The following is an 18,514-nucleotide window of genomic DNA, read 5'->3' as shown; positions in this document are numbered from 1 at the left end:
ACAGTTTTGGGCGGATGTAGGGCGTTAGAGTGGGCGTAGCAAAAATTGTTGTTTTCAAATCGATAGAAGCTTTCAGTACTAATAAAAATGTGAATACAATATCAACACATTTTTCAAAAGTGTAGCCGTGGTAGTTTTGAGCGCTTTGTGGTCGTAAGAGTGGGCGTGACAACATGAACGTCAACGTCTCAGGAAGGTTGAGATTAAGCATACAGATTCTAGACCAGATTGTTGACCATGTTTTTTCATATTTTAATTATTCTGTTAAATTTCTATAGGTTTGCCACAAATGTTTTGATATATTTTCATATTTTTATTAGTCTTTTAAATTTCTATCGATTTGCCACGCCAACTGTAACGCCCTAAAGCAGCCAAGCCGTTCACGCCCACGCTTTTGATTATTTTCAATTGTTTTCTTATTTTATTCTCCAACATCTATCGGTATCCGAGAAAAATTATGAAATTTCGAATTCGCATTCACACTAGCTGAGTAACGGGTATCTGAAAGTTGGGAACTCGAATATATATTTTAAATTTCCGCTACTTCGGCAACCTTACCATATCAAAAATTGTGCATTTTAGCTAAGGCGTACATTTACAGGTTTATCGCTAAACTATTTTTGGTGTTACATTTTATAGCCATACTTATAGCTATCCTTTTAACGGAGTTTTACATAATACTTTACCAATTTTCGGGAACCGGTGACCTGCTGAAATTTTCCCAACAGCTAAGTATTCTGTAGGACACCTCTATGCTACAATTCAAGATACCTGCTTTACTTAAGAGGTTGTGTCTTATATCCGATACTTGTACATTGAAAACTAATTATGCAAATATCAATTTAAAAACTTTTAACTTAATTCCGAGTGCTACATAGAACGTTGGTATAAACCCCTAAATGACTTTCAACCCAGTAAGGTACCCGTCCAGTAAGGTACCGATAACAATAATGTCATCTGTCATGTCATCATCAGGCTGTCGGGTCAAGCAGCCGCCAGCAATTCCTAAAATGTTTGTTTGCTTACATGCCCACTTGGGAGACACAGTTCAACTTTACTGCACCTCAGCTGTGCAGCAATATCATTGTTATCTATGAATTTGAGCTGTGTGAGCGTCTAAGCTCGAACCTACAACTTTGGCTCGGCGTTCTGCTGTTCGCTCTCCAATGAGGACGCCTATTATCATTCGCTTTCGTTAACGTGTGCATATCTTATCGATGCAAAACTTCGTCCGCTAAAACCAATAAAAACAAATCGTTAGAAATCACTATATAAACCTCGTCTTTTCATTGCTTTAAAATAGCTAATACTTTTTTATTATTAGCTCAATACAGGCAAAACTCTGAATTCCTCAAGAGATACTAGATATATAATAATATTATAAAAATATAATTATATACTATAATATAATAGATAATAGGCCATTTTTGTTACAAGAACCTTGTCCAGTGTTTAATTATAACATACTTTTAACTTTTAAATTATTTTCTAAAAAGTCATTGATACTTCTGCGAGATATTAAAGTTCTCAAAGAAAATACAGTCGAAAATTATTGATTTTCCGTTCGAAAGCTTTACCACACTAATTGTTTGAACAATATTTATATATTGCGGACTTAACAAGAGAGACCGCTATAGTCGAGTTTATCGACTATTAGATACCCGTTACTTACCTATTTTAATAATACTACGTTGATAAAATTATATCTTTTTTAGATATTGACAACAATGGATTTCTGGACCAAAATGATTTTCTTTGTATGGCAGTAAGAGCATGTGTCGTAGAAGGAAAAGGTGATTGCAGCACTGCTCGATTGGATGAATATAAAAAGCTAATGAAAAATTTATGGGATGAAATCTCTGCTATTGCTGACGACGATAAGGTATTTTTACAAATAAAGCTTAAATTTATCCCGTCGTAATCGAAAAATAAACATAACGAAATACATATCCAACCATTTTATACCCGTTACTCGTAGAGTGACATAGCCTAGTCGATCTGGTGACTTTAAAACTTTAAAACCTATGAAGTTGAGATTAAGAATACAGATCCAAAAAACGTAGACCCAAGTTTGTTTACTCATGTTGCCACGCCCACTCTAACGCCGCCAAACCGTAAAATACTGCCAGGACGACACTTTTGAAAAAAAATGTTTGATATTTTTTTATATTTGTATTGATCTTGTAAATTTCTATCGATTTGAACAACACACACGTTGCGCCACGAACCACACTGATCTCCTTAAGTCGCTGAAGTCACCAGCATTTAGCGTTTAGCATTTCTTTTTATCATCTTTGTGTTATCTCCGTCACTAACACTTGAACACTGCTCTGTGTGTGGCCTTTTTTGTGATGTCTTTTAGATTCTTCTATTTCGTAAATTCTCTCGGCTCGTTGCGCCACGATCCATACTGATGTTCTTAGGTGGCTGACCTTACCGGCATTTAGTAGGACCTTAGTAGGACCCCTGGACCTTAAAGGAATGCTCAAGAAATTTCATTATTTGCCTATCACGTAACTTCCCGTTGTTTATTTACAATATGTACTACTCTTAATCTCTTAGTCAATCTGCATCCACTTCTATCGATCCGCTTTCCATACATAAGCTGTTTTCTAGGTGTTTTTACTAAGAGTTTACAGTGTTGGAACGACGCTCTTGCAAGTGACCGTATTTCGCAGCCTTATCGACTAGAGAGTGTGCGTTTTATGATAGCACTAGCGGGGGAGCATAGATAAAATCTTCATTAAATGGTTCTTTGCGCGTACATCAATAGCGATCCAAGCGAGACCGTCTGCATGGGGCACATTGAAGGGTACCTAATTTCAAAGAGTCCAGACAAGGTATTCTCGCTCAAGAAAGCGATAATCGGTTTGAAGCAGTCAGCAAGAGCGTGAAACAAGAAGGTGAATAATGCTCTAGAGGACGTGGGTTTTGTTCCCTGTGACTATTACTGAAAAACCTATTTTACTAGTGTTGGGTAACCCAGCCGCCTGCAATTCCTTAATTTATACTTTGTAAAAATGCCAACTTTGGAGATAGTTAAACTCTACGGCATCTCAGCTGTACAGTATGTTTGAGTTTCGGATCCCTCTGAACGTGTTTTACAACCACCACCCACAAGTGAACATATGATGCATGTGTCTGGATACGCGATAAAAGCGTAGAAGCATACATACGTCGGGACCCGAGAAGCTATTGCTCGGCAAACACTCCCCCTTGCTGAGAAACGAGATTTCCCTAATATCTGTACTGATCTCTGGGTCACAGCTCCCGAGTTTTGAGCAACCAGCCCCGAAACTCAAATGTCGGACACCCGCGTTATGGGTACCAACCAGAGCAACCACGATACTCCTACCTAAAATAAGCAGTCTTGGATAGCTGCTCAACCCGTGGTACCGATAAAAGAGGCTTGGTCAGCCTCCTCCTTTTGCTCCGACAAGCATGGTTAGAGGAACATATTGCCGTATTACGACAAACAACAGCGGACTGTGGTAGTATTATCGCCGGCTATGCCCGCTGTACAGTAATTTCTCCGCTGTATAAGCTCCTATCTCTTGAGCTCTCTCTAGTACTCTCACACCTACACCTTTGGCTTTGCGTTCTGCTGTGCGCTCTGCAATTAAATCGCTCATTATCATTTTCTTTGTGTAAAACTCGTCTCTTCATTAATTTAAAATGGCTGATGGAAAAGCTTATTAGCATGCGGTGACCCCTGTGTGATTTGTGTATCAACAATATATAGTGCAAATCATTCAAAGCTATTTAACCTTTAACTTTACTTAACTCGCTGTTGTTGCTGAGTGAGTTGTTGACAACAATTTGTGTCTGCAATATTCAAGCAAAGTTAAAGGCATGACCATTGAAAGTACATATAACCGTTGGTCACGGAAGATTACATATACGAGATATAACGAAATAGCGAGATATATACGAAATATAGCGGAAGCTTTCGCCAATTCTTCTTTGCGCTTATCTTCCCGCTTGAACCGACTTTCGAGTCGCTGTTTCTGCTGTTTCGTTGCTGTTGCCATGCCTGCTGAAAATTCTGGAAACATTAAACATAACATTATGCAAGCAGGATGAAATTTTTGAAGCGCGGGGCAGATGCAATTTATAATCGAGTGGAACGTCTAGCGGACTTCCTATGAAACTCTGCAATTTTGTTTAATGAGTTCGTTCCTAATATGAGGTTGGAGCTGATCGATTAACTTCAACAAACATTTAGAAAAATTCTTAACGAGCTTAATCAACTTGATTGGGATGAAGTCGAAAGTGACTAGGTTAAGAAGTCTAATGCCATTATCAACTTTTGCTGACGGCATTGCTTCTCATGATTGTGGCCATCAGCAGCGTACTTTTAGGAATAGGGCACAGTCGCTTTCCCCTCTTGAGCATCCAAGATTCGCTGGAGGCTATGCTGACTAGGGCAACATGGGTCCACCCACCAACGCGCTGCCGCAATCCCAAATGCTTCAGGGCGGACAGGGTTAGGGACAGGGTGCCAGTGGCCCATCGGCGGTCTGGAGCATATATCGCAGCCGCCAGCAATTCCTAAATTAATACTACTCGCTCGCTAAAACCAAAAAAATATATCGCCATTGCTTTATATATATATACCATTGCTTTAAAATAGCTATAAAAAAGATTTTTAGCTGAACAGCTAGACAAATAAAAGTTGTAAAAGATTCCAGGTTCTACTTGGTCTAGACATATCAAGCTAAGAAATCACTATTACTAAAAAAATACTATAAGCTCCAAGGAATTACCTCTTAATGAAATACTTTCTAAACCATTCTAGCGTAATTTACGTACATAGGTGTTGAAAGTGGCAATATAATAAAAGCAGACAAATATTTATCGCTTATGAGCAAGTCTTTAAAAGTTTGGCTGAAAACAGCAATAACAGATGTAGAACGCTTTCACAAAACAATAAATAAAACGCTTATAAACATCTGCAAGACAAAATATGTATAACTAAATTTGGAAAAATTAATAATAATAACAAAATAAAATAAGAGTTGGATTCCCTCAACTATCAGATACCCAACAGTCAGTTAGTGAGAATGTGAACAGGAAATTTTATAATTTTCTGGGGAATCGATAGATATTTTCTGGGGTATACAACTGTGTTACACAAAGTAACACGAAGGTATTTTTCCATATCCCTTTTTGGAATCCACTTTTTATAGTTTAGTTTAGTTTTTCATGTTATCCTTTTTTTTTATTTACATTCTTGAGCAAATTCACCACTTTTAGGCTGTTCATAAGAATAACAGTGTGTGGTTAAGTTAATTCGTATATTTAAAAAGGCAATAAATTAAAAAAAAAAATTAAAGAAAATTATATTTTAGTGGGTAGAGGACAGCACTGCTCCCAGGAGAAAAGAATGTTAATTCTTAAGCTAAGAAAGGAAGGAAAACATATGGGGATATTAAAAAAATCCTTGAATGTTCTGGTATCCAATGCCGTTTACTATGAATGGAAGCTCGAGATCCGTGGTACCATACGTAAAATCACAGATATAGAGGATCGACGCATATTTCGTTACAGCAACGTCTATCCTTTTGCTTCCTTTGGGGATATAAAATCTGAGCTGAAATTGGGAATCAGCGACGTTACTATTCGGAGACGACTACTGAATAAAAATTTTAGTGCAAGGAGTCCACGGAAGGTTCCCCTACTTAGCCTAAGGCATATTAAGGCAAGGTTAAGCTTCTCTAAAGCTTCTCTACCTAATATGGCCAGTCTCCAAATGGCGTAATATCCTTTGGATTGATGGGCAAAAATAGTGCTATTTGGTGGAACTGGTTCACTACAGTATATCTGATGACCTATTTGTACGATGTATGTGCCTACATATGTATGTGGGTTAGAAAATATGTATGAATGTATTTAAAAAACTAGAGAATACTATAGTCGATTTCCCCGACTATTAGATATCCGTTACTCAGCTGGTGGCAATGCGAACGCGAAATTTCACCATTTTGGGATATCGATATTGGGGAATAAAATTATAATAAATTGAAAGTGTGGGTGTAACCGTTTTGTCCGTTTTCTATGTGAAAGGAGGGGCGTGGCCTCAGTTTTATTGGTCTACCAATAAAAATTGGCAAGACAAGCAATAAAACGAAGAAAAATTTAAATATTCTTTGAAATTGTGGGCGTGGCAGTATTGGGTGTTTTAGGGCGTTAGAGGGGGCGTGATAAAAAGTTTTGGCAAAACGATAAAAATTCACAAGACAAATAAAATTATGAAAAAATATCCAAACATTTTTAAAAACGGTGGGCAGTTTTGGGTGGTTTAATGGTGTTAGGATACAATACAGGATAGTGTACAGGATAAATAGTGTTCATTGTCAATAGCATAAAGCATACCAGGGTGTAATAACTTTATGTGTTGAGTAATAATGATTTTTGACTTGCATTTAGCGTAAGGGTTAATGGCCTTTAGTTTAATTATTCTTTTTACAGTACTGTTTGGTTTAAAAGTATTTGGTAGAGTCATTTCAGTGTATTTTATAGTGATTTTAGTTTTAGTGATACATTTTGATATGTCTACTTGGTTTATAGAATCTTTAATAAATTCTATTTGTTTATTAAAACGGTATATAGGGTTTTCATGTAGTTTTTAATACTTTCAGATACTCTATGTTTTTTTGTTTCTTTCCAAATATTTTATTTTAATGTTGTGTTCACTAAGCCTCGTTTGCCAAAGTTGTAATTTCATATTTGGTTCTTTCATGTTATTTAGCCAGAGTATAATTTGGATTTATAGTATGATCAAAGACACTAGAATAACAAGTTGCGTAACAGCCATACATTGGATTGGCACTATGCAGCTACTTTTTTGGCGACGGCCAAAATTGCTCTCTGTGCGCTCGCTTAAGCTTTGCTTGTTTCTGTGAGAAAAAACAATAGACGAGAACGTGTAAATGTGTGCGTACTTGTGTAACAAGACGATTTTCGGGCCGAAATCAATTATGATCAAAAAAACGAATTTACATATTTGGGGTTTTTGGCCAATTTCGTAGTAATATGATAAAATAAAATAATAATTAAAAATTCACGCCCTGACTATTATAATTTAAAAGTTTTTTAAATTCGTTTGTTAAAATTGCCGCTCGAATTATTTATGTTGATAATTAATTATGTGTAATATATGTAATAATCGGTACCCAGGGAACAAATTTTTGAATTTTAAATAATAAAAATGGATCATTTACATACATTATTATTAAGTCAAATGACTTAATAAATATACTAAACAATTAAAGAAAATTAATTGTTATTGACTTAATAAATATACTAAACAATTAAAGCAAATTAATTGTTTAGTATATTTATTCAGTCATTTGACTTAATAATAATGTATGTAAATGATCCATTACCAGGAAAATTATTATAACTACTGTAATTTAAAACATAAATTTTCCAAAAAGAAGTTATTAAATTGAGAATATTTCATAAAAATTAAACGTAGTAGAAAATATTATTATTATTATTAAGTGGGTTTCTATGTGTACTGCGACCCAGTAGGATCTATTGTACTACCCCTCCATGACTCAAAGATCTCCCTGAAGTCCAATGCACTGTATAAAAGACAGAATTTTATTGGGGTTCAGGGCTGCAATTGTTTCCCGTGGGACTACATACATTCCTAGGAGTCTGTTCCTCCTGATGGAAAGCGCCGTGCAGTCACATATAATATGTGCAGAGCTCCCCTCCTCCATGCAACAGAAGCGACAGAGTTCACTGTCTGCAATGCCAATCTTATGCAAATGACTGCGAAGTCGGCAGTGCCTCGTAAGAAGGCCAGTCAAAATGCGCACGGTGTTTTTCCCGTGTGTCATTAAGGTCTTAAATCTTTTGTGGTTATAATCGCGAAGGAGAATCTTAGACTGCCTAAGTCCTGGTAGGTGTTCCCAGAAGGACAGACGTTTTCCTTCCTTTATTGGCTTAAGTAAGCCCAGTACTCTGTGGTGACCAACACCACAGAATGGTTCGGGCCCAATTAGAGGGTTCTCTGCCCCTTTCCTGGCTAGGTTGTCCGCTAGCTCATTTCCCTGGATGTTGTTGTGTCCCGGGACCCACCTTATTGTGAGTTTGTTGACAGCTCCCAGTTTGTCTAGGGCTGTCCTCACTTCATTTACTAGCTTAGATGTTATCTTTGCTTTGCTGAGCGCCTTTATGGCTGCTTGACTATCAGACAGTATAGCAATGTCCTTGCCACGATAGTTCCTTTGCAGATTGAACTCCGCACAGCGTCCAATAGCACAGACTTCAGCTTGAAAAATGCTGGTGTATCTGCCCATTGATTTGTGGTATTTTAACCTGGGGCCTACAACCCCCAGCCTACTTCCCTCGTCGGTGAGGGATCCTTCTGTATACCACTTTATTGTTTGTGGTTTCATAGGGTGTACTTTCCCCAGGGTTGTCCAACTGTTTTTATTACTGAGATGAGTGCTGAAGTTCTGAGCGAACCTGTGCTCAGCTGGCATCTCATCCCTTGGTTGCATCAGCAAAGGGATATCCCCTTTTAGGCTTTCAGCATCCTTTCTTGTAAGGTTGCAGTCATTTCCTGCTCCCTCAATTCTTATTAGGGTGGCTTTCCGTTTCATTTCAATGACGATATGAAGCGGCGTTACCTCCATTAGTACTTCTAGGGCTGCAGTGGGACAGGTGCGCATTGCTCCTGTCATGCATATGCAGGCCATTCTTTTTTTTTTTTTTTTTTAAACTTATTGCGTTATTTATTGGATCTTCTCTTTTTGTGAGACTAACAATAATTATTCAAATCTTATTATATAACTTATATTAATTACAGTATGAAGTAATTGTATTAGTTAGAGACGGCCCTAGGATTTCTTTGCTGGGCTGGAGAATCTTTGCGCTTCAGTCGGCTCTGACTGTAGACTCGCGTAAGCGACTTCGCGAGAGGATTTTCGTGTGCGGCGAGCTTTGCTTGATGTTTACTTTTTTTCAACTGAATTTCCTCATTGACCAGGTTTATGTGGAGGTCTCTATGGATGCTTTCGCTGCGTAGGTACCATGGTGCCCCAGTGATAGTTCGCAGAATCGTGGACTGAGCTCGCTGTATGATTTCAATGTTGGTTTTTGAAGCGTTTCCCCATAGTTCACAGCCGTATGTCCAGATGGGTTTCAGCACGGTATTGTAGAGGAGTACTTTGTATTCCAGACTAAGGGGAGAGTTGTAGTTAATAAGCCAGTGAAGATTGGCTGCTTTAAGCTTCATATGAGTCCTCTTAGATTCTATATGTCGCCGCCAGGTGAGGCGTCTATCTAGGTGAACGCCGAGATATGTTACAACGTCTGCTTGTGGGATAAGTGTATTGTTCAGGGTACAGGGTGGGCAGGTTTGTCTGTTCAGTGTGAAGGTTACATGTCTGCTTTTGGTCTCGTTTATCTTAATGCGCCAGTCCGCAAACCATCTTTCCACTATTTTAAGATGGCAGGCAAGTTGCTCTGTTGCCTTTGCTGGGCATCTAGATCGGCTAAGTATTGCGGTATCGTCAGCAAAAGTAGAGGTTGTGAGCTGATAGTTTGTAGGCATGTCTGCTGTGAATAGGGTGTAAAGAACGGGGCCCAGTACACTACCTTGGGGGACTCCAGCATTGATAACGCGGTCGTGTGAAGTCGAACTGTTACACCTGGTTGAGAACACTCTTTTGAAGAGATAAGATTCGAACACTTTGTGCGTGTTCTGGGGAAGCAGTTTTGTTATCTTGTACATTAGTCCTTCCAGCCAGACTCGGTCAAATGCTTGTGCAACATCTAAGAATATAGCTGAACAGTATTCCCGGTGCTCAAAAGCGGTACGGATTTCGTTTGTGATGCGATTGACCTCTTCGATCGTTCCGTGATTTTTGCGAAAGCCAAACTGATGCGATGGTATTGTATTTCGCCTTCTTAAGTAGGGAGCTATTTGTTTTAAAAATGCCTTTTCAAACAGTTTCGAGAGACACGTTAGGAGACTGATTGGTCTGTAGGATGAGGGTTGCGTTTTGTCTTTGCCTGGCTTGGGAATCATTACTATAACCGCCTTTTTCCACCTTTGGGGGTAGTATCCAAGTTTCGTAATAGCGTTGAAGAGATGGCATAAGGTCAGAACCGCACACGGTGGGAGTTCTATGATCATTTTAGGAGCCACCAAGTCATGTCCAGGTGATTTTTTGGGATTAAGATCTTTTATGATAGATGCTATCTCACTTTGGCTGAATGTAACTGGATTTATAGGGGGCAAGCTTTTAGTTACTACAGGGAGTACAAATGAGTTGCTAGCAGGATTTGGTTGGAAAACTTTCTGGAGGTGATCGGCGAACGCATTAGCTCTATCTTCGTCGCTGCGTATCCAGCTTCCAGAGGGACCTCGCAGTGGAACGACTGTTTCTGCCGGTGGCTGTATGCTTTTGTGTGCTTTCCACAAAGGGTTCCTTTTACTGGTGGGCGATAGTTGTTTGATATATAGATGCTGAGCGTTGGCTTCCTCAAGCTTAAGTGCCCTGGTTAGTTTACGTGTTGCTATTTTTAGATGTTCTTTAGCCGTTGGGGATCTATGATTCTGCCATTCTCTTCTTAGTCTTCGTTTTTCAATTACTAGCTGTTCGATTTCACGATTTGTCTTGCTATGATTTGTCATTTTGTGTGTGTCTGGAAGTGTAGAGGCCTTGGCTGCAGCAACAAGTGTTTCCTCTATCGATTTGACCAGGCGATCAACATCCTCGTCGGTGAATACTGTTTGAGTTGGTTCCATGTGAGTACAAACATATTTCGCGTACCTTGCCCAGTTGGTCCTGTTGCCTGTCAGCCTGTAGGGCCGCTCAGTTATATGTGGTCGGTGCCAGAGAGTAAGTAGAACTGGAGAGTGATCAGATGATAGTTCTGCAAGTGACTCGGCCGTAATATTATTTCTTGGAATCTTTCTTGTTATTGCGAAGTCAATGAGATCCGGTAGCTTATTTGGATCTGCTGGCCAGTATGTAGGCCTACCCGGAGTCACATGATCGAGCTTGTTTCGCGGCTTAATGAGCGCGTTGTAAAGTTGTTTGCCCTTTGGGGTCAGAAGACGTGATCCCCAGTGCGTATGCTTGGCATTGTAGTCACCGGCCGCTATGAATCGCTCACCGAGTGAGTTGAAAAATTCCGTGAATTGGTCCTCAGAAACTACAAAACGAGGTGGGCAGTAGACTGCGGCCAGAGTGACGGGGCCGCTGCTGGATTGCATGCTTATGGAAGTGGATTGCAGGTAGTCCATTTCAGTTCTGTTATAAAGGTGGTGTTTGATGCGACCTCTGATAAGTATACCAGTGCCCCCATGGGCTTTGCCGTCCGGATGGTTTGTGGCGTAGAATAAGTATCCTGGGATATGGAAGTTGTGCTTGTCTGTTAGATGTGTCTCGGAGAGGAGCATGACGTCAATATTTTTTTCGAATAAGAACTAGGCAAGTTCGTTTTTATGCCGTGAAACGCCATTCGCGTTCCACATAGATATTTGAAGTGGAGACATTATATTGATTTGAATGACAGAAGATGCTGTATCAGCATATTTTGGTTTCGCATAAGCTCTTGCATTGTGGTTTGCGTGAATGTCATAAACTCTTTTAGGGTTTGCTGGAGTGAGATCATCATCGTTTCAATGCCAGTTGATATATGCTGCGTTTGTTCGTTCGAGGTAGTTATTTTCTGTTCTTCCCGAGTAGAAGTCGACTTTTGTGTTAGCGGATTCACGGATTTAATTCCCGATTTTAAGGCACTAGCGAAGGAAATGCTAGGACTGGTATGATGTGTAGGGGGGGGTGCAGTGTAGGACGGGCCCGATTGTGGCGGGGTGTGAGCGATGTGGGTGGTCTGAGCGCGTATTGATTCTCCGCGTTTGTTAAGGCGGTTCTTTAGTTCCTTGTATACTACACAGCCACGCCAGTTCGCTGTGTGACTTTCACCGCAGTTGCTGCACATTTTAACAGAGATGTCTTCCTTGTTCTTATGGCAGTTCGCTGTGCTATGAGCTTCACTACAGACTACGCAAATAGATTTCAGCGTACAGTACGCCTTAGTGTGGCCATATTCTTGGCAGTTAGTGCACTGCACTGGGCGATTGCGCTTGTGTGGCTCTTCCACTGTGATACGCCGATGCAGTAGGAGCTGTAACTTGTAGATTGGATGAACTTCATTTTTTTTCAGGGTCTGGCGCTCTGGCTCCAACTCGATTTTGAACATTGGTTGTGGTTCCTTATTTTTGTTTAATATGTTCATGACCATTTTCGCACTAAAGTTCTTTTCCTTGAGCGCTTCTACGATTTCAGTGGTCGAAACAGTTGCCTCAATCCCTTTGAGAACAACCTGTAGGCCCCTTGCGCTTTTTAGTTGGTACGTATAAAAGTTTTTTCCTGCTTCATCCAAGAATTTGGTTAGTAGACGATGGCTATCCTCGGTTTCAGTTTGAACCTTTGTTTCATTTATGTTCCCTTTTCTTAAGGGTATTACGTAAAATGAGTTTTCTCCTATAAGTGTGGCTATTTTGTTCACTAATGCACTTGAGCTTTTTTCGCGAATGTATATTGGAGGAGGCTTGACCTTCTTAGGTGACTTTGCCGGTTGTATACTTTCATCAGTAGAATTAGCCAGCAGCTCAAATCTGTTGGTGTTTTCTGGCGTTTTGTTAGTGAGCATGTTAGCATTGTCGCGTGAAATTTTTGGTTTGTTTTCTGTTTGTTGACTTTTGTAATTTTGAGGGCTAAGTTTTCTTTTTATTGTTATGTAGCGATCCATTCCAGTTTGTATGGTGGACCCGGCATTCTTGTTTACGTTTTGGCTTGCTGATAGCGCAGCAGAACCGTTAAATTGTGTTTTTGTTTTGATCGCTGGCTCAGTAGGAGCAAGTGCTTGCGTCGACGAAATTGAGCGAGCTGACGATACCGTTCCAGTTGTTGTTGTGATTGCAGTTGCAGTGGTTGTTGTTGTCACAGTACTAGTCACCGTAGGTAAGCGTAAAGAAATTTCGCAAGTGTTTGGAGATTGGGGGTTTTGTGACAGTAGGGAGGGAGAGCAAGAACGCGCTTTTTCTTGAGTTGTTGGCAATGGTAAACGTGTCGGGTTATGGGTGATTGACCGCTCGCTGTCTGCAGAAGTCGCGGAGACGTAAGAGAAGTACGCGTTGTTTCGTTGCAATGAGAGCCGGCGGTCGTCTTGCTCGCGTTGTCGCTGAACTCGAGTGTCGTTTTGGCTCATAGTGTAAAACTACTTGCTTATACTATTTCAAACACAGAATATGTATTCGAGCGATGGTGCATCGCACAGAGCGTCTCTTTCGCTTTCGATTTATTTGTTTGTATTATGTTTATAACCATTCACTTCACTAAAAACAGCCGATTTTATGCGGAGCTCGATGAAAACACGTCTTCACACGTCAGCGACCATACGGAATGGGGCCATTCTTTGGAGCTTATGAAGTTTCACCTTAGTGGTACTAAGGCGTGCTCTATCACCCCACGCTATTACTCCATAGGTTAGTATGGGTTTGACTACCATGAGGTACAGCCATCTTATTATGCGTGGTGAGGTTCCCCACGATTTTCCAGCAATTTTCCTACACGTGAAAAGTGCTCTGGTGCACTTATCAATTGTGTTATCGGCATGAGTTTTGAAGCTAAGTTTGGAGTCGAGGCTTATCCCAAGATACTTAACTTCTTTGCTGGCCTCTATGTGACATTCTGACAGGGTTATTGCCTTCATTCTCTGTAGCTTGTACCTATTTGTGAAAGGAACAATAACAGTTTTGATAGGATTTAGGCTCAGGCCTACTTCCTTGCACCATTCGCTGGTCATGTTGAGGCCCAGTTGAATGATATCGCAGAGTGTTTCCTTATATTTACCTCTGGCTATAATGACAATATCGTCAGTATAGCCTTGGCAAAGTGTACCTCTGCGGGTCAGTCTGTCCAGCAATCTACCAGCAAGCTCCACAAGAGAGGCGAGAGGACACCCCCTTGGGGGCATCCCCTTGTGGTAGATACTGTGGACGACTGTCCTCCTATAGTGGCCATGGCTCGCCTAGATGCCAGTAGTGATTTGATCCATCTACTGGTTGTTGCATCTAGTCCTCTTCTTGCCAGGGATGCGTTGACCGCCTCATGAGAGGTATTGTCGAATGCACCCTGTATGTCTAAGAAGGCACATAGCGCTACTTCCTTATGAGTAAGTGAATCCTCAATAAGGCTTTTCAGGTGATATAGGGCAGTATCAGTTGATCTGCCCGCCCTGTAGGCATGCTGCGTCCGTTGGAGCGGATGCTCTACAAGCAGAGTGCTGAGTGATGTCTTTCTTTCCAGCTTTTGGACTAAAGACCACTTTTGCTATACTCCAGGCAGTAGGTATGTGTCCTAAAACTAGGCTGCTGATCAGTATTTTCCTGATCGGCACTGCGAGCTGATTTAGCGCTCGTTGTAGCAGGATTGGCTGAATACCATCTGGACCAAGAGATTTGTAGGGAATGTACCAATTGCCCATCTTAATCTCTCCGTTGTTAGTATTGATTTTGCTTTGGCACAATCAGTAGCACACGGTCTACTTTGAGCCGTTACCGGGATATTCCCATCCGTTTGAAGCGTGCTTCCCGGAAAGTGAGTTGCCAGTAGTAGCTCAAGTTTCTCCTATAGTATATATATATAGGAGTTATCCTCCGTACGTAGTGCCTGATTTGATTCTGGCACTCCTTTGGAGATTGCTCTGTGAAGTCTTGCGCCTTTACATGTGTTTACTATTACCTCACAGAAGGTTCTATAGTTCCTTCGTTTGGCTTTCCTGATCTCATGGTTGTACATAGTCAGTTTATTCCGGTAGGCATCCCAGTTCCCTTCTCTTTGGTCGTTCCACCATGGAGCATCTTTTTCCCTCTTGGCTCGACCAAGGGAGCAGTTTTCTCTAAACGCGTTAGTAAGACACGAGTTAATATCTTCTACGGCGGCCTCCAATTCTAGAGTGGTACGGAGTTTCCCGGTTACCCCAGAAGCTGGATTCCGCAGTAAGGAGGCATTGAACCCTTCCCAGTTCGTATTCCTGGGCCCGTTGATCCCAAATTACCTTGGCGTTCTTAACGTACAGCCCTGGTTATACCAGGGTTCCTGTACCAGGGCTAGCCCAAGATGTTGTTTGGTGAACATCCTTGCCAGCACAGCCGAGGCCGCCTTGGCGCGATGGATGTTCACCTGAGCTATCCCTGTACTTCCGACCATTAGATGATAGTCTCCATCGTCGGCGTTGCTGATCTGGAGATACCCAGATCACCATCCACCGGTATCGCTTCTTCCTTACTCAGCAGGTCTAGTTCCATGCCTAGCTCCTGAGAGGATATCGGGGTCTGATCCCCCATCTCGATGATGGTCGCATCCTCATCATCCGCCAGATCCCCGACCCCAGAGCCACCACCCTCATTCTTCCTTGATATGAGACGTCAATTCTATGATCCACTTTGTTGTTTTGCCCCCTGTCCTGGGGCAGAAGATGGTGATGTTGTGTGACAATGGCAGATCGTCGCCCATCCTTACCTCCAGGGAGACACCGCTCCACTTACTGAGGCTGGGGACTGCTGATTGCAGCCACTCAGCAATGGTTGCGTTGCGGCAGTCCACTATCAGGTGGCCCACCCTGAAGTGGATTCCTCCAAACTAGGACTGTTTCCTCCAGTAGTGCGTCCTCGAGCTGTGAGAGGTTCTCACTGCTGAGGATGACTTTGGGGTACCCCTCTGGTACGACCGCAACCTTAATAGCCCCAGTTACGGTCGCATACGATGGCTTGCGTACCTCAGTTGCCTTTGCAGCCCTTGAGGTACTTGGGCCATCGAAGGTAGCAGTCAGTGGCCTGCTCTTCTCCACCTTCTGCCTCTTAGGCGATTCCGTCGGAGGCGTCAGAGTGAAGTTTGCCCGCTTCGAAGCAGAGTTGGGCCTTTGCTCTAGCGGCTGCGGTGTCTTGGCCAGAGATGACGTTGACTTGCCCTGCTGAAGGTAACGAAGATACCACTTCGTTCTGGCCCCGCTTAGCCCCTTACGGTTAGGGTCATCCCGGGCCGTCCCGCTTGGCCAGCTTGAACCACATTCGAGTAACTCGGTGTGGCTGCCCGATACTTCCCTCCCGCAACTGGGCGTGCTTGTGCCGTTCGCGCTCCGTTTAGGAGCATTTTTTGGTGTTACCACCGAAGTAGGCCGCTCTACGTCAAGGAGACGCTCCTCGTAATGTCTTGCGACATTTCCCGCAGTCAAGGCCTGCGGTATTTTAAAATTATTTGGTCTATTGCTCATAGTACCCATGAGTTGCAGAGAAATAAAAAGTCCGCCTGGGCAGAGATCCGCAGTACCCGGGTAAGGCTAACTAGACCGGGCGGACGCCACTTGCCCGGACTCTCCGTTATCGACTGGGCTAGTTATTACACGGGCCCCTAGCCTGGCAGACTTTCGGTACGGGTCGAATGACACCTTAGTCCGGCCCGGAGGTGTGGAAATTTTTGAGAGTTACCAGCTCCAGCCCAACTACGATTAGCCAGCACTCTTAGCAGAGACATGACCTAACTAAGAGCCTGTTTCCAGCCGCCCTCGCGTGGAGAGTGTAGTTGCACTTCCAGTAGTGTGTCACAATTACGGCGCGTACCACCGTTGGTGGCGCGTTGATCCCCTTGTGATACCTACTGGCGTGGCGGCCGTAGTAGAAAATAAAAATTTATAAAATAAATCAAAATATGAATACTGTTTATTGCAAAAGTCATATTTTGAACATGAAGTGCGGACACAAGCACTCAACAATCATTGGCTTATTAATTTTTGACACGTCGCAAGGTGAATACTCTTATGACAAATATTCTAATATAAAGTCATTTTTAAAATTTATTTTGTGATATTATGTACATAGACTCGGCTATTACTATTTCTAAGCTATATTTAAAAAGTAATGGAGCCAATTGATCAAAAATATAGATTTTAAGCCTAAGAACTTGTAAAGTGAAGGGCATATTTTGTCAAATTTACCATGCACGATCATATGTGTACACACATACAGTTGTCGGCTGTCACTGTATGCGTAGAAAAGAGCTGTTCGCTACAGAGCTCTCCGCTCACTCTTGTACAAAAATTCGAGAGAGCCTAGAGTGACATCTAGAGCCACGCCGAAAAAATCGTGTGCCAAAAAATCGTATGGCGTTACGCATCTTGTAATTCTAGTGTCTTTGACACGACCTAAGAATTTTTTTGCGTTTACAAAAATTCGAAATTGTCTAACTGGCGATTCTGTAAGCTTCTGAAAAGCTTTCTTTAGTGAGGCTAAGTGCTCAGTAAGAGATAATGAGTAGATGAAATAGGGCTGTATACCCTTTACACGTAGAGTAGAAGGGTATACTAGTTTCATTGAAAAGTATGTAACGTGCAGAAGAGTTTCCGACTATATAAAGTATATATTCTTAATTAGGATCATCGGCGGAGTCGATCTAGCCATGCCCGTCTGTCCGTATGAACTACGAGATGCAAAAGGTTGCAAATTTGCAAATTAAAATTTTGCCACGCACACCACTGAAACCACCGAAAACTGCCACGCCCACATTTTATAAAAACTTTTCGACATTTTTTCATAGTATTATTAGTTTTGTAAATTCTATCGATTTGCCAAAAACTTTTAATGCCCTAAAACTTCCCAAAACTGCCACGCCCACAATTTTTAAATTTTATTAGTCGTGTAAATTTCTATTGACGTTTTGACACGCCCTAAAACCGAGCAAAACTGCCACGGCCACATATCTGAACAATTTTTAAATTTTTTCTCATTTTATCCCCGATATTCCAGAATAATTAAGAAATTTCGAGTTTGCATGCGGATGTAATCATAGTGACCGTGCAAGAAGAAAAGTTTCTCATTTCGATTTGGTAAAAGCCTTGCGGGAAGTCAATTGTTGTTAAGTATTGGCATTTTTATAACTTGCCTAAAATTTTTTCCATGTTCGGAATCCACCTGATCGTGATTTCCGCCGATGGCCTAGACCCCAGCTTGAGTTTCGTGTCGTGGAGTCAAGTCGTGAAAAGTTCGTGTCATTGAGAAATTATTGTTGAACCCGACAGACGTGCGCGCAGCTCGATCGATCGATCATCGAGCTTGACCCGTTTTTTCCCACCGTTATTTTTCGACAATTCCGCGTGCAAAGCGTGATCACTGTCAAAAATTGCTTTTGTGTTACGTCCCCATGTGTGACGCAGTTTTTAGCAAAGGTTCTGTGAAACTGCGAACGGGATCAGCATATAAAAAACCCCTTGTCAGTGAACGGTTAATAAGATAAAATAAATATTTAATCCGAAAGCGATTAAATAGTCCGAAACGCTCTATGCGATGCAAGGTCGCTCATATATATATTATAATTCTTTATCTAAAAAAAAAAATTACTTAAATAATTCTTAAATAATCTAAATATGAGCCAGAACGACACTCGCGCTCAGCTTCAGCGCGAGCAAGACGAAAGCCGGCTCT

At 41.5% G+C, this 18,514-nt stretch overlaps 1 protein-coding gene across 2 annotated transcripts in view; it reads left to right on the top strand.

Annotated features, from left to right (window-relative positions):
• LOC27207025 (sarcoplasmic calcium-binding protein, beta chain) overlaps positions 1–18,514 on the top strand; it is a 56,602-nt gene that overhangs the window by 15,991 nt on the left and 22,097 nt on the right. For both annotated transcript variants that reach the window (XM_039291381.2, XM_039291382.2), the window contains exon 3: positions 1,716–1,882. In XM_039291381.2, coding sequence (XP_039147315.1) covers positions 1,716–1,882 — 167 coding nt within the window. The remainder of the gene's footprint in view (positions 1–1,715; positions 1,883–18,514) is intronic.

The sequence above is a fragment of the Drosophila simulans genome, chromosome 2R (assembly GCF_016746395.2).
Source record: "Drosophila simulans strain w501 chromosome 2R, Prin_Dsim_3.1, whole genome shotgun sequence".
NCBI classification, from domain to species: domain Eukaryota; kingdom Metazoa; phylum Arthropoda; class Insecta; order Diptera; family Drosophilidae; genus Drosophila; species Drosophila simulans.
Note: the sequence above shows the minus strand (reverse complement) of the source record. Positions and strands in the feature narration are given on the sequence as shown.